The 16,916-nt window shown below is 29.4% G+C and overlaps 1 protein-coding gene across 3 annotated transcripts in view; it reads left to right on the top strand.

Annotated features, from left to right (window-relative positions):
* LOC132754543 (A disintegrin and metalloproteinase with thrombospondin motifs 7-like) overlaps window positions 1-16,916 on the top strand; it is a 113,606-nt gene that overhangs the window by 30,875 nt on the left and 65,815 nt on the right. For all 3 annotated transcript variants that reach the window (XM_060745190.1, XM_060745198.1, XM_060745186.1), the window contains one exon: window positions 7,900-8,273. In XM_060745190.1, coding sequence (XP_060601173.1) covers window positions 7,900-8,273 — 374 coding nt within the window. The remainder of the gene's footprint in view (window positions 1-7,899; window positions 8,274-16,916) is intronic.

The following is a 16,916-nucleotide window of genomic DNA, read 5'->3' as shown; positions in this document are numbered from 1 at the left end:
CGTTTTGGACAAATGAAAACAAAGCTAATTTTGATAAGATTGGACCCAATAATGTTTTCTGTTCGAAAATTGTGTGATGTAAACGCTGAAAGTTCTTTGGTTATACATGCGTTTAATAAGATGTAAATGATATAACTTACTAAAGCGATGCTATTCAAGTCAATGTCGTCCGATTTCACCCCATGGTTACAACAATCAACCAAAATGGTATCAATATTTAATATAATAGAAGTTAAAGAATGATAACACAAACACACTAATTAGTTTTGAGCAAGATAAATAAGGAGGAACTATTTGTGACAAAGTACACAACTGGTATAAACTAGCTAAATTATAATGGTTGTAGTAAAGACCACCTAGCACACCTCACTAGTTCTGTCTTTACATTATATTATCTGTATTTACACTATTATTTCTATCTTTACATTATTTTATCAATGTTCAAACATTTTGCACACAGTAAACTCGAACAATGATAAATATCTTATCTCAGTGTTTATTTTGATTATAACTATAATGTGAAAACATTAATACTTTAGGCAAACTATCCGAAACAAATATCTTAACCGTCAATTGAACGATAGGTCAGGTACCTTTCTTTATTTACAAATCAAAGTTGAAGAAACACTTTTCTCTTTGTACAATTAAACATCATATTGCAACAAGTCTCACACAGAACTTTATACAAATGATCATAACATTTGGACGTGCATTCTTTATCCTTATTAAATTAGTTTTGGCTTGGCTTTAAGAATGATATTTCAATATAGTAAAGCTGTTAAAAGGGTACTTGTTTTAAAAATATTCAAATAGTTATAGTATATCCATAACCTGACCTATGTTTGTTTTCACTGACAGTGATGTACAAATGCAACAAACATATATACTAAAAATTAATTAATAGTTCACACGCGATCAATTATTTGTGTTTATTTGCATGTTGTATATTTTAATCAACCGTTTTTTCTCATCAAGCGAGTCAATGTTTGAAGCAAAGCAGAGCATATTCAGCCAAAATAATGTATTGAACCGAAAGCAACAAATCATCAAATTATTCACTGTCATCCCGGAAAACTAAAACTAACTTACAGTGAAATGTTTATATAATTATAAGATGACACGGCTTTACAAATAGAAGATTTTTCAAGTAGATGAACAAGACCTACTCAAAATATATTTTGTCCCGCTTATAGGAGAGTTTATTTATATTTTATATCATAAAGATTTAGTAAACCAGGGTAATATGTAAAGGATATCTTTCTTTATTACTTTAGGATTTGATATTTATTTAATGATATTAAGACACACATTTTGAGATGATATAAAATTTCATTTTTTTCTCTAAACTTTTGATACAGACATGTCGTAAATAGTACAATTAATTTGAATGCAGCATAAAAAACCTCTTGCATAATTATGTCATAAAGCCTTCATAAGACACAATTTATGTCTTATTTTAATGTATGTCAAAGACAAAATTAAAACACTTCCTGCACTATGTTTTGATATACAGTATATTGCATTACAATGTTCATTGAAGATTCCTTTTTGTATTTTACTTAGATTAATTTGTTTTTAAATGTATGATTCCATTTGTATGTATGTTTTCCTCGTGGAGTTTTAATGTTAATAATGTTCTGGTATATTCTCTCGTATACAGTTTATTCTATAACGTGAGTTCATTGAGAAATAAGAATTAGTAGATTATGTGATTCCAACAGACAGAAGCTAAATTGAATTGTAAACACTTGTTAAACATTCGTGTTTTATTAGAAATAAAAAGAGAACAAATGAATTGAATAATATACAATTGAAGTTGTTTAAATGATCATACATTCAAATCCGTTGATTAAGAAATTCAATGTGATTTATGATAATCGATTCAAGTAAATTTTAAATGATTGTAAACCTGTTAAATATCAAATTATAGAATTTTCTTTAATCATATGAGTTATTAAGATTAAAGACTAGATCTTGATTAAACAAGACGTTGTTTAAAATAAAATTATAGGGATCACATGGATAAATTAAGAAATAATATATCCCAAACAGTGATTTTATCGCTCAATAACATCACTGTTTGGAGTTCGGATGCGAGGAATTATATCACGAGGGCGTAGCCCGAGTGATATAATGATGCGCATCCGAACGACAAACAGTGATGTTATCAAGCGATAAAATCACTAATTTGGATATATTATTTCGATTCTAACACGACATCAACAAATAAATGTTGCCGTACTGGATAGCTAAGCAAAATTGCGCCTGATTTGTTTCCGTACTTATTTTCAGCGCGTCGGATTTTTAGTGGTTACGTCGCGTGTATAATGATTACGTCACATGTCTAAATATAGAACGTCAAACTGTGCATCTGTTGCATAATAACACACACTTTCTGTTCTTCTATGTTCAATAGGGAAAAATGCGGGTCGTGTTAGAATAAATCTTGAAATACATTCTAATGACGTTTTATATTTTGTTATCTTGGCTTTACATGATACAATTCAGAACTATTAATATGAGATTCGAAATGAAAATGCAATTTCATGGCTTTTAACATGCTGGTAAATTGCGATCAATTTCAATAAACTGAAGAATTTATTACTTTATTGTGTAACGAGTAAAGTGATGCATTGATTTATAATAAAGGATCATATAATTATAGTATTTGTAAGAGTTGAGATAACATAGACTTAAGTTAACAATTTAACGGCGAGATTGATATGTTGTCATTATACAGTGGTTAAACGGTCAATGGATTCAACGTATTGCTTATTATGCTTTTATATCTATCAAGTAAATTAACATTTCACAGTATCAAACTTGATCTTGTTGTTCAAATCCTATACAATCAAGTATTTTGTACAAACATCCTCGGAATCAGGTTCATTAGATGGGTTAGATGATTCAACTTAAAATTATATAATTATGCAGACTCTTTATCAGAATAAAACAAATATTTGTCGTTTATTAAATAAACATAACGATAAAGAATGACTTAATATATATGCATAACATATACAAGGCTTTTGTCAACACCATCTTTAAGCAAATGAAAAGGCAAATACAATATTTTCTATTATTTGTTATTTATTTAGATACTACCAAATTCATTAACATGTCGAGTGTTATAGATACGAAACATTCATTTTTTACCTTTTTGTTATTTGTTTATTTGACAGTCTTCATTACTTTTTCTTGTAAGTTCAAAATGACAAGTTAAGTGAAAATGTTAACCTCATTTTAAAACCTTATCACCAATCTATTAACAATTTGAAGTACAGTATAAATCATCAGACCCCGGGACATTTTACAAATTAGACTGATAAAACTGTTTTAACAATGTTATTGGTTTACCTGTGACAGACATTCAAGTTGATAATGTAGACCTCACCAGGGAAGGGGATCATATAGATTGTACCGCTGAAAGACATATTTTGTTTGTCTTTGTATCAAGTATGTAACATAAATCGTTTTAATATGTAAAGTATACCTAACTTTATTGCCTAGTATTTAGAAATATATGATACAGCAATAATTTGATAGCGTATTAGATATGATAAAGGTATTTATCAAGTCCAACCACGACATAGTTCAAACCGACAAAAACTCACAAAAAGAAACCACTGACAAGTTTAATATATATTCACGTTCATTGTGAGCTTTTAAGATAGTTGACGTTGTCGTAATGAATTGTGACATTTGATTAGTTAGATTATACTCACCATGTTGAACTTATCTTCAAATCTTTAGCCTTTCTAGTCTTTCCAGTCTACAAATTTTATAACATGAAAAATACAATTAAAATTCATTGTAACAATTTGGTGTTAAAACGCCAGTCATTTTTATATTAGCATTTTAAGAAGCGGATAGAATATTTCCCATATTTTCAATGAAAATAATACCCAACTAATTCAAATAAATTTTGTTGGAAAATTACTTTATTTGTCATTCAACATTAACATAATTATGCATTTGTACTAAAATGTTTTGTAGCTGATTGTCTAACATTAACAAACATTATTGTCTTCCTTAAACCTTACATCTTTGTTTAACATTGTTTAAAAATTTTAAAGAGAAAATACTTACTTCTTGCATTGTCAACATAAATATCATCATAAAATAAATAGACGCAATGTGATGAATGTAAACAAGAAACATAACAAAACTTATGCTATAAATATAAGCGCAAAAAAGGAGAAAATAAGTTAACTTTAATGTTCAAGGTGAATATATGTCTAAAAACTGAATAATTTTTACCACATTTTTTGTTTGGTTATGAGGATCATTCCTGATTTATTTTATTCATTTCCTGATGAAGAACATATGACGTTAGACATTTTGTCTTCAAAACAGTTTTGCTACAAATTTTGAAAGAATTTCATGAATAATCTGAAGGTAGTCATTATATGCTTAAATGAATGTATTAATGGTACTGCATTTGAGTTACAAATTGTTTTTTTTAAACACTAGAAAAATGTTTTATTTTAGCCAGATTGTGTTGAAAACGTTTAGATAAAATGTCAACAGCTGTAAGACATCGACCCTTAAATAAAACAAATTGTACAAGTCAAGATGTCCTACTAATATTCTTTACATGAAAAACGTAAGTTATGACTAGCTGACACAATCTCCAGACAGACTTAAAAACATACATATTCAAAATGCGCGCATATACTTTGCAAACATTTGCTATTACTTAAATGTTTTTAAACGGGGTTTACTTTATATTACCATGTCATAAGTTAATTTGTCAAACTCATTGTCTTTATTTACTAGCAGAACTCTGGTTGCCATGGTAATCGAAAGAAAATACTTTAAAAATCTTCTTCTACAAAACCAAAAGGGCTACAGCTAAGGTATATGCTTTGTAGCATTGTCTAGTGGGTCTTTACCAACCCTTAATAATTCTTCTAAAATTTTACAGGCTAAGATATTTGGCATAAAACATTGTCAAGTTGACCACTTCGAAATTTTGTTTTCAAATTATTGCCCTTGTATAACTTTTAATAAGCGACTACCACGACGCGGGTTCACTGACCCACTTTATTGTTTTAATAGCTACAGATATGAAATACGAACTATATGGACATTTGCAGATGTAAAATTGAACCTTGATGCCAGTTGATCAAGATTTTTTCCGGTCACCTTCATTTTCATTTAAAGAGCTACAAATATAAAATAAGGCCTCTTTACACTCTTTCAAATATAGTTTTGCACTTTGACATTGATTAACCTTGATTTAAACTACTTATGGTAAATAGTGCTTAGACTAAATTTTTACCTGGATATTGACCGGCTGACTTTCTGTTTTGTATTGAGAGCTTCATCATTGAAATTTAAACTACAACAACTGATTAAGATGCAGATTTGAACGTTGATTTCAGTTGACCTATTTTTCTACCAAGAAACATACATTTTAACTCACCTGAGCATTATGTATCTTGTACATAAAGTGCTTTTCAGGTGAGCGATACAGTGCCTTTTATGGCCCTCTTGTTTCCAGAAGTATGATAATTTTTTCATTCTTAACATCCCTTGAATATACAAATATAAGTCTTTTAAAACAAATAAATAGAACAAAACAGACGTTTGTTTTAAACTTAAGCATATAGCTTATCATCCTAAAATACGTTTCTGCTATCGTTTTCAACTATTATGGTTCTTCCCAGGTGGCCGTTTGTGCCTGAAAAAGTACACGTACCTGAGATCTTCCTCCACCATTAGCAAGAAGTCGCCATAATACTGTGTTTGGTGCGACGTTAAATCAAACCAAGAAGGTTAACATTGCAACAGTCATATAAATGTACCATATGAAAGTGATCTGAGTAAAACAATACCATACGCTTTCGTGACAAAAAAGACCAAAATATTTTTACATTGGTCTTATGTGAAAAGTATATTTTCACGTGACATATTATACTTTAGGTCAATCGATGTCACCAAAGCAAGGTCGTTATCACTTTCAACTAAGCAATAGAGCTCATATCGTGTCCTAATAAAAAGATTAAATTATTTGTCGAAGTGTCGTAATACAAACATTTATTCTGGTTTTATGTAAACGATATCTAAATATTTTTGTTAAAGGATTAAGATGTTTGTTATTAAAATGATATGAAGCTGATAGCCTTAAAGTTTTCATACATAAGATTAAATTTATCTTTATGAAATATCTATAGATATTTTAAACTAACCTACGTAATACAACCCTTTAACCAACATCTTTAATCGAAAGGAAAGTAAATATATACTTTGAAATTTGTTTTATTAATTGTATCAAAAAACGAGGATATCAAATGTTTAACACCTAAATAAACATTTTTTTACAATTTGAATTAGTAGCATTCTTCCTTTTTTTGGCACAACTGTATTGCTAAAGAGGAAAGTAAAATATTTAATATTAAAATAAAAATGATTTCTAGACATAGCATAATTTTATGATACAAACATGATACTAATTTGTCCATCAAAAATCTATTAGATTTATTTTACATTTTAATGAGATTTAAGTACATTACTGGTGTTTGAATTCAAACGATGTTTAGAAGGGTTTTGCACCTAGATGAGGTGCATGGCTGGAATCATACATATTGAGTTATCTGACTGTTATCAGCACGTAATGTGATACATGTATACTGTTATCTCAAATAAATGTTCTACATTTAATGTAATGTTATCATACCATAGTAATTATCTGTGTCTTTTAATGAACACATTTACTTAAACTATCACTGAACATCAATATGTTTTTATAACGTTCCCTATTCGATATGCAAATATAATAAAGTTTTTATAATGAACAAATGTAAAAAATAATGATTTTTGTAGCTATTTATTTGTCAAAGTTTTGATATGATATTATTAAAAAGATACTTTAAACTTGAAGACAGAAATAGCAATCTGCTGACAGAAAATCGAAGATGAAATAGAATAAAACGACAAACAAATATTCCAAATCATACCGATATCTAGATTTATAGGAAGTTAAACGCACGAAGGCAAACACTGTTATTGAAATCATTCTTGTAGTTAACTTATCTTGTTGCAGTGTTTAAACGTATTATTATTCACAGGAAGATATTTTTTTTTCTACTTTGATATTGCAAAGCACTTTATTTATTGATTCAGATCATGATGGTGTCTAAGTGTATTTTATAGATAATAGTAAGGAATTACCATGATACAATGATAATGCCTTCATCAAAGTATAAACATTGTACTTGAGATATGCAATGTTTGTTTGTTAGTAAGATCATATCTTCCGGAAGATTCTAATAATTTCAGGTTATGCATTCAATACAAAAATGTAATAAAAAGTCCGCTGCGGATAAATGCTTTGATAGTGCATAAATTATAGCTCTTGGAATCATATTGTAACAATTAATCATAATTGATTTCTTTCATTGTAGTCTGTAATTAATAGAATGTATTTATATTAACATCGGTTTGGATGATTTTATATTAAATTCATTTCTTATAGTTTTGATATCAGTTTGATTTACTCTGACAATAAACCTAAAAATTTCCTTCGTAATAGAATCGTTGCCTTTATGACAAAGTAAAAGAAGGTACAAAATTCAAGTCTTTATATGAGTAATTCTTTTACTGACAGTGTATTTTGCAAACAATCACATTTGGTCATATTTAGTATCAATAGTACTTAAATAGTACTGTATAAATTGAAACCTAATGCATGCCCTAAAAAATCTATTTTTTGAAATTATCCATTAGTCACTAATTCGCATACATATTGACGTGCTTTTGTAAGATAAGATACCAATTTATGATGCCGTTAAAATTATTTATATCATTTTGATTGTATTATCCAGACAGTTTGTGTGTACCAAACAGACCTTAGGAATCAACTTTGTTATTACCATTTGTCTTTTTTATTTTCAGACGAATTCCTGCAAACGCTACAAGAATATGATATAGTGGTGCCAGCTCGTGTAACAGAAATAGGACATCATTTAACATATGAAATAAACCCAAGACATTCACTGCGCAGGCGCAGTGTTGATTCCAATGTGCAATCGGATGACAATATCCATTATAATATAAAAATTAACAATGAAAACCATATTCTTAGATTAAGACATAATAAGAATTTAATAGCCCCTAGTTTGGTAATAGAAAGAATGAGAAATCGTTTTAAAAATGTGACAGATTCTACCTTTAAATTCTTGGAAGATAGCAAGAAGAATTGTCATTTTCATGGAGATATTTCAAATCAACCAGGAACAAAAGCAGCTGTAGGACTTTGCAATGGAATGGTAAGTTACTGTTAGAAATATTTCGTAGACTTATCACTGAATGCAATTTGTATGAATTATTCAATGAAAGGCAATGTTGAAAATGCATGTTAGGCTGTTCCGATGGATTGATGAAATACCTTTTCAATGTGATATTATTACAGACATTGTTGTACACTGGTACATGCTATGTAATAGCAACGATATATATAGAATAGTTAACCGTTTAAACTACAACAACCGTACATCAAATTGGCAAATCTTTTTGAATGTGAGATATAGTAAATCTATTTGTAAAGCATAATCAGTGATTTAATATCAAACTTCATTACAATATTTTCCCTATACCCATTCCAATTTATATGTATGTAATTCACTAGTATTAAAAATAGATTGAATAAAATAGTTTAATTGTGTTATGATAGATAAAATTAATAGGACTAAACTTAAATAAGTTACACAGCAGACCAATAGTAATATCGTTTTGTAAAGTTAGTCACAAGATTAAATTATATTTCACGCTTCAATCGTTAAATGGTTGTAAATATAGAAATAATGTCGGTCAAATGTTCACATCATTAACATGGTAACTGACCGAAGTGAAATCAAGAAGTTATATTCACGAGATCTGCTCGCTAATAAATCATAGGTAATGATGCAGAAACTTGTCCAAATGTTCAACCTATTGAACTTATGAAATCCAGTTTAATAAATTAAAACAAATTCGTCTAACGTAAACTCCCAGACATTTTGTAGCCAGGTTGTTGTTACATACGTGATGGTACAATAATAACTATCGTTGTGGCTGGTGACACTGATAAGTTAATAATGTATGTTTTCATTTGTTCAAAGGTTAACAATGACAACCTCAATGTACTATATACTGTAACGAGAGTAAAGATACGATATGCTTGTCTCGTTTATGTGACACATCTATTCAGACTATAATTTTGTAATCTGTAATCTTCATACTATGTAATTATAATGTTAGATTTTGATACTTTTGATACAAGACATTAAAATTCTAGACAGGAAATATGTGTCTGTCTTTTCACAAAACTAAATATTTGCTTCAATTTATGTATGTGTACTAGTTTATGCATGGAATAATCACCTGAATCATTAGTCTCTATACTGTTTTGTTTTTGATATAATTATTTTTATGTTTGTTTACCTTGAGTACAATCTTTCTATAACCATTATATTCTTTTGTCTAAATAACCTGCTAAAATTGTTTATGATTATTAAAAGTTTTTAATTAAATAGGTACATAATATTATGTAATTCATTGTAAAATCCTTTCCTTTTAATATTCAACTCAGTGAATGGATTATCGTGATTCTTAAGAACATATGGTTTCAGAATAACTTTCAGTGAATTGCAGGGATCAGATAAACCACACTTTAACAATGTATAACAGATGAAGTATTGTTATGTAACTGTTTGGTATCAGAGAGGTTTCACTTCCGATCTTGCGATCTGTGAAGCCATGTGTTAAATTGTAATGCATGACTTCCGGTTTCCTTTTCTACTTCTCATCTAAAATCTAAAATGACAGATACCTGATATCTTTTGCACTTTTAACACATTATAAAGAAGTAATTGTACTTAATTGCTCTTTTGCTGAAAGTTTATATTTTTGTGTTCGTGCAGCTGCAAGTGCAATTTTTACAATACTGTGCATTTCCTTTCACGATCTATTTTCAAACAATAAAAAGTATTATAGAATATGTTCTACATTACGCTTTGACAATGAAATGAATCATTATAATGTGTGACCAAAGAAAGAAATATAATACAAAAGATATAGTAAGGGCATTTGTTTTTTTAACAATCATTTTTTTTTAAATTGTTGTAAAATAATAGGATAGATATTGCTTATTTAACTTGTAAACTGTGCTTATTTAAGTCAGGTGATATATTTATTAGGTCAATGAAATATCGTAAAGCATTCACACTTACCGAAGTGTTGCTCACAAAACAAGTTAAAATTAATTGTTCATGTAATTCATTTATTTTAATACATATCATGCGTATGTTTATATCAGATAAAGTTTCTTATTTATGACAAAAAATAATTAACTGAAATTGCAAGACCTATTTAACAAATATCCATTTGTAAAGGTAAAAAGTTAAACGTTTTGATTTGAGAAAGGAATCTACAAAGGACCAAACACCTCAAAACATGTTATTAAATTAACTAATCTTAATGGGCAAAGTGGCACAAAATATGACCAAAAAACAACAACAAAAAACAAAGAAACACACACAAAGAAAACAAGAAAAAAAAACAACACAAAAAACAAAAACAAAAACATGTATTTTTGATAACGTTCGCTTTCCGGCGATATGTAAACATAATAGACGGTCAAGAAAATACTTAAAAAACATACTTTAAACTGAACAAATTAACGTTTTTTTTATGTGATACTTATCCTTATTTTAGTCAAAAGCTTTTTTTATCTTATAGTAATTTTTTCGCAATTGAGACCGTCATAAAATCTTCATAAATATAATTCTAGCCTCCCGTCATGGCCAACAAACTCTATGTTATGTCCTGTTTAGTTTATATAATGGCTGATTTCTGTTATATCGTTTAATCGTGTACCATTACAGAGAACGACATATCAGACAATTGTAAGAAATTTGAGAAATAAGTGTTTTGTCGTGTTGTCTCGATAGACAATGGCACACAGTGATAATAACGTATATGTCATCACGACTATACGGCAATTGTTATAATCGTTTTGTCGACCAGAAAATGCCACGTTTTGCCTATATATCGTTATGTAGCTATCAAGCACATCAGAAAGGAAAGGACTTCAAATGTCGTACAGTCTATGGCACGTAACTTCCTAGTATTTTGTTGGTTTGACATTCTGTCATGTTGTCATATAAATATGTTTCTACGATAGAACGACATATAATAGTGTAATTACTGGAAATTGGTAATTAAACAGGTTTACATTTGATCTGGGCTTCACAAATTGGTAATTTGTCGCAATTGCTATATCCCCGAACGCCCGCAAAAACCGAAAAATCGACGTTTGGTCCATATGTAGCTACAATTGTCGGTCGTTCTGACGTTTTGAAGATGTGACTTCGTCTTTCCTGATAGCCTATAGTGATGCATAAACGAAATCAAGAACCACACGTTGCGTTATCGTATACATTTGGTTTGAATAACAAACGATATAAAAAGAAGACATAATGAAGTCAAGGAACGAAAGGTAGTCTGTCGTGATATATGATATTGTTTCTAAGAGATTTTTAAGTTCATTTTTAAATTCAGGACTATTTAGCGTGTCATTTTCTGTAAGGTACAAGTTATTCCAGATGGCCTATGTTAACAGATGATACTTAATTAAGTTTTGTATCTTTATAACATACCTATACGGTGAGTAAGAAATTTAAATATGATAGAATGACTAATAACATGTCATGAGCTTCATTTTTTTTATACTTTCAGATTACAATCAAAATTCATATTCAGACATGTGCATATAAGTGTACAATATGCAAATGTAATTTTAAGTACCGACACTGACGCAGTAGTTCATACATAATGGCTGGTATTCAAAAAAATAAAAATGTTCCAATAGTCAGATCGCCAGAAATATGCTCATCCCTAATAAATCGTCAACGGTTGCAAAAAACGGCTCTAAGATTTAGTTTTACTTTGGATTGTATACTTTGGACAGTCAGTAGGTTTTGGTCAATTGATTTACGTCTTTACGTATCGGAGAGAAAATAATCCTTTACTTTTAATAACCATAACAATATAAGTTTGTAAATCCTTTTTTTTTAATAATCTTTTTTTATAATCATTAACTGTTATTTACCGCAAGACAACATACAAAGTCAGCTAGTGGATGAGGATTATGCCAAATTCTAATATAAATAACAAGCTCATGTTAGTTAAGAGGAGGCGGGGAAGGGTAAAGTAGCACCAACACTTTAAAGGTTATTTGGCGGCTTTCCAGCTTTACTGATTGAGGAAAACCTCAGGTGTCCCTCAATGTATTGTTTCAGGCACTAGAAGACATCTGAGTAGAACAGTCGACGTTGCGTAAGCTAGCTGAATAGCATCCTCACGTAAAAATAAGTTCATGTCCCTGATGGGACTTGAACCGACAGACACGGATGCCTCGCCCCATACATACTCATATTAACTCATATTTGAATTTAAACTACGGTGTTATGTTTATTCTCGCCCGTTTTCTCCACAGAGTAGTAAAATTTTTATGTGACGTCGACAATGGTTGGTTACCTTTAAAATTCTTTGTCATACCAGTAAGTTTTCCCGCTCTTTGCAAAACAAACTTTATAGGTCAACAATTCAGATATTTTCTGAGCACATCTGCATAAGTTTCTAAATTTGTATTGTTTCTGGATCAGAATCATTGATGTTCTATTTCTGAACATTATCACTCAACAATAGTCTGCACAGATAACGCCATGCATGCGATGCACGTGCATTTGCTATAAAAACTTCCTGAATGTTTGTAACAAAGATAGTGTCATTTCGTTTTGAATTCCGAGCCAAATTTATAATTTACAACGAATGGTAAATAAAACAACGACATTAAAATATTTAAATGTTCTCCTGAAGCGAAAACAAAGAAGTCAGGCCTTTGCCTAGAGTAAAGGAGGAGAAACTGTAAAGGCAATAACAACATTAAACAAAATGAAAATAAAAAAAATAATCGAAATAAACAATTAAACATATACAATGTTTATCCTTGAGTAAAATATTTTAATCACAGTCATTTATTGAAATCTATGATTTTTTTACTGAATTTGTTTAATTTGAATAAAAGAAGTATGGGAAGCTTCGTGCTCTATTACAGGACAAGTACAAAAAAACTACTAGTTTTTAAAATGTCACCATATTTTCATACTATTCATGACCAACTATAATGTGTAGAATTTTAAACATAACATATCTTCCTTAACATGTTTATGTTATTTTTACAAAGAGGCTGTGTAGCAATTGCCAATATTTTCTAATATCAAATTTGAGCATAGTATATCTTTAAGTAGATTTCTTATACCTAAAGTTTGATATATCATTTTATTTCTCAATGTCCGATATTATATCTATTGCAACTTTTATTATTATTATTATTTATACATGTAGTGTCGAATATACTATAAATTGACTTTCTGACTTTGCTAGAATGTTCGAGTTCATCCATTACATACTTTTCAGTAGTGTTTAAGTTTCAAAGCAGCTTTCATCCTCAGTTAATGTTAAAAGTACTTTACATATTTTATAAAATTTCAAAGATCGTAGTGAACGATATTTAAGGTAATCAATCTCTCTTATCTATCTGAAGTGACTTTATAAAAAAATGTTGACATATTACGTTTTAATGCATATCAATTAACACCGTGTTTAACCATTTCGATAACCCCAGTTACAATGGCTTTATAAAAGGTATGCAAATGACGATAAGAATTCTAAATATCATTTAACTTTCAAAAGCAATTCGGTCGCTTGTACGTAATTTTCAAAATATGCTTTTAAAGATGTTAAAATGTTAATTACATTATAAATATGTTATATGAGACCAAAGTGATAAAGATAAAAATACTGTTAATAAAATAGCCTTGCTTCTGGAAAATATCACATGAATTTTGAATATGAACAAATATCTTGCTATATTACTTTTTAATTACACAGTTTGTGCATGGTTAACGTATATCTAATGTAAACGCATTGCCTTTGCATGTATAATGAAAATTATTATATTTGTTGGCCTTTCAAATATGCATTGCACATGTTTGCCCAAATTTAAAGTTACATATTTGATAATCCCTGTCGAGTCATTTCACGGATAACTCTCCCTAAGCACGAAAATGTTTTTAAATTTCATAACTGTTTATTCATACTTAGTTTAATAAGTAAAAATAGTTTACTTTATGTCATCACGACCGAAAAAGGCATGTTTTTTACTGAAGATAAAATCAATTTTTCGACTGTTTCTAACCTCATTTGCATTTTATTTATGCATCTGTACAATGTTCATATTATACTATGATTACAACACCAACAAGTTAAATGCTTTTAATTTAAGAATCAATCTTAAATGAATTTAATTATCATTTTTACTGTGCTTCTAAGCAACCAAACAGTTTGTCAGGTGATATACTCTATAACACATATCTTGAAAAAAATGGTATAAACAGACCATATCTTTACAGAAGCAAAAATAATTAAAATAGGTGAAGTTACAACAAAGGCAATTGTGAAGTTTAGCTAAGATAATATGATTTATTCTGAACCCTGGGAGATGAAATAGTTTTGTGATCCTGTCAAATTATAAAAATGAAAGAATACCAAACATTGTATTTCAATAATATCTACAATGCTTTTTTTCAACTCGTATTAGAAGAATTTAAACAAAGTCATAAATCCAGTGAGACCAATTACAGTCGAACATAAACAAGAAATATTCGTTGATAACGTAAAACGTTAAACAAAAAATAATCCCATGTGAAGACGAGATATAAATTTACAAATGTCGCATGACAAAGGTGTTTTACCACCTGGTTGAAAAAAATGTCAGCGTTAATTTCAACACTAATTTACTGACAGCGAGACGTCGCGGTATGTTTTCAAAAGTAATTATCATTTTGTATTTAAGGTCAATAAAATAGTTACGTTATTATGAAAATTAAAGATTGAGAAATTGGCTGTTATATAGAAATACATTATCGAGTTGTTCTTTCATTAACCGAACATTGCACTTCGTAGTTGTTTGTTTTCTCTCATTTCGTTTTGTTCAAATAGACATGATTTTATAAATATATAAGTTTGTTTTGTTGAAAAAACATTACTTTGAGTTAGTAATTTATAGCATGGCGGCATGCCTGAGTGGTTTACGTTTCGGACTAGTTATCTAATGGTCGCAAGCCGCATGTGTTTCAAATCCCGTTAGGGGCAAGTCGCTGTTTCCTTTAGCAAGAAACTTTACATTCATTGCTCAGTACTGGTTGGGGGCAGATGTGTCTATAAGCTTATAGCTTCCTACACAATCGCACTGAAATATATTCTGTGTAAACATATTTATTGCATGTTTCTGTGTAGTGATACAAAATAATAAAGTGACGTAGAGTATCATGTATCTTACCATGACTTTACAATTATATTAAAGGCAGAATTTTAGTTTTGATTTTAAATAATAATAGGGAAATATAAACACTTACCATTTCTTAAAATAATTCAATGTAATATAACATAAGTGATAAAACAATGGCTTAATAGCAGTTAAAAGATTAAGCATTTGATGTAGTAACAATTCAATGTTCTGCTAGATCATATAAATATAAACTTGGATTTTAGAAAATCTGCATGTGATTCTATCAAAATTACACACTTACATAAGCGTGTTTATTTTCTCACATGATATAAAAAGCAAACAATCTCGCCTCATTTAACGGGCGTGATAAATTTCGAGTGACATTTAAAGTACTGAAAGGTTGAATTCCTTTTGTAAAGGACATTCTTGACATAATGTGATAAATTTGAGACAATCGTGTTATATTTGGCTCTGAAAAATGACACCTAAATAGACCATGATTAGTTTAAAACAGTTAGATATAAAATAAACACCAAGAAACATTTCGATGAACGTTTGATGTTGCTGTATTATATGTATTCAAGCAAAGCAAAATTGCAGTTTTTTTGTCAATTACGTGCATGCTTGTTATATTTTATTTTTTAAATGTAGCAATTTATCAAAGTTATTTTGACCAAAATTGAATTTCCATGTTACAGCGGTCAAGTATTTTAAGAGAGCTCCGCATAGGTCAAAAACGCTTGAAAACATAAAATTTGAAACTCATAAATCAAGAAGAGCACTTAAAATGGAAAAATCTGCAAAAATTTGGAAAAAAAACCCTAGAAGTTATTGAATAACGAAATTTTGTGCGATGATTCTTAGCCCATTTAGAGTAAAATGTGTTACTGTCTGTCTGGGATAAAAATAGAGCATGCTCGTTGATTGGCTCATAAGAAAGGATAACAATAGAAAAGTCATATTCAGATGCTCGAATATTGGTTACTTTTTATAGGGTTTCATATTGTGACAACAGGGAGCTGTTTTTATTTTTGCTAGTCCTCGCTCGTACAAATAAGATAGACTCATGTTTCAATGTTCTTTCTATTAATTCCATCATGGACCAATCCACTTAAATTTTCAAAAGTTATACATATCAGAGACACTCTGTGCAGTAAGATATTATAACAACATATTGTCTTATATTTTATACCTTTTATGCTAGCTATTTAAATAATTCATCAAGCCATGGACTATCTTTAAACACGTGTTTTTGTGTGTGCATGATTGACAATAAAATTACATAATTGAACTATCAATGTTTCTATGTGGGTCTTGATTGCAGCATTTAAGATAAACGCATATTCAATGCGAGAAACCTAATATCCTTTCTTCTTTCTAATACAGTTTACTTGACACGTTTATTTTCGTCACTTTGCCAATTAAGTAGGTAAAAATATCTGCTTTAATTGTTTATCGTGTTACGTCACATGTTTTACTGTCAAAACTAGGTTCTATAAAAACTGGCATATAAAGTGTTTTTCTCTGACACTTTTTTCCTTTTTCTGTTTTTTTCTTACCTTAAATTTAACACAGTTAA

The sequence above is a fragment of the Ruditapes philippinarum genome, unplaced genomic scaffold (assembly GCF_026571515.1).
Source record: "Ruditapes philippinarum isolate M1 unplaced genomic scaffold, ASM2657151v2 ctg134_1_1_1_1, whole genome shotgun sequence".
In the NCBI taxonomy this organism is placed as follows: Eukaryota; Metazoa; Mollusca; class Bivalvia; order Venerida; family Veneridae; genus Ruditapes; species Ruditapes philippinarum.
The sequence above is the reverse complement of the archived record's forward strand: the minus strand, read 5'-3'. Positions and strand labels throughout refer to the sequence as shown.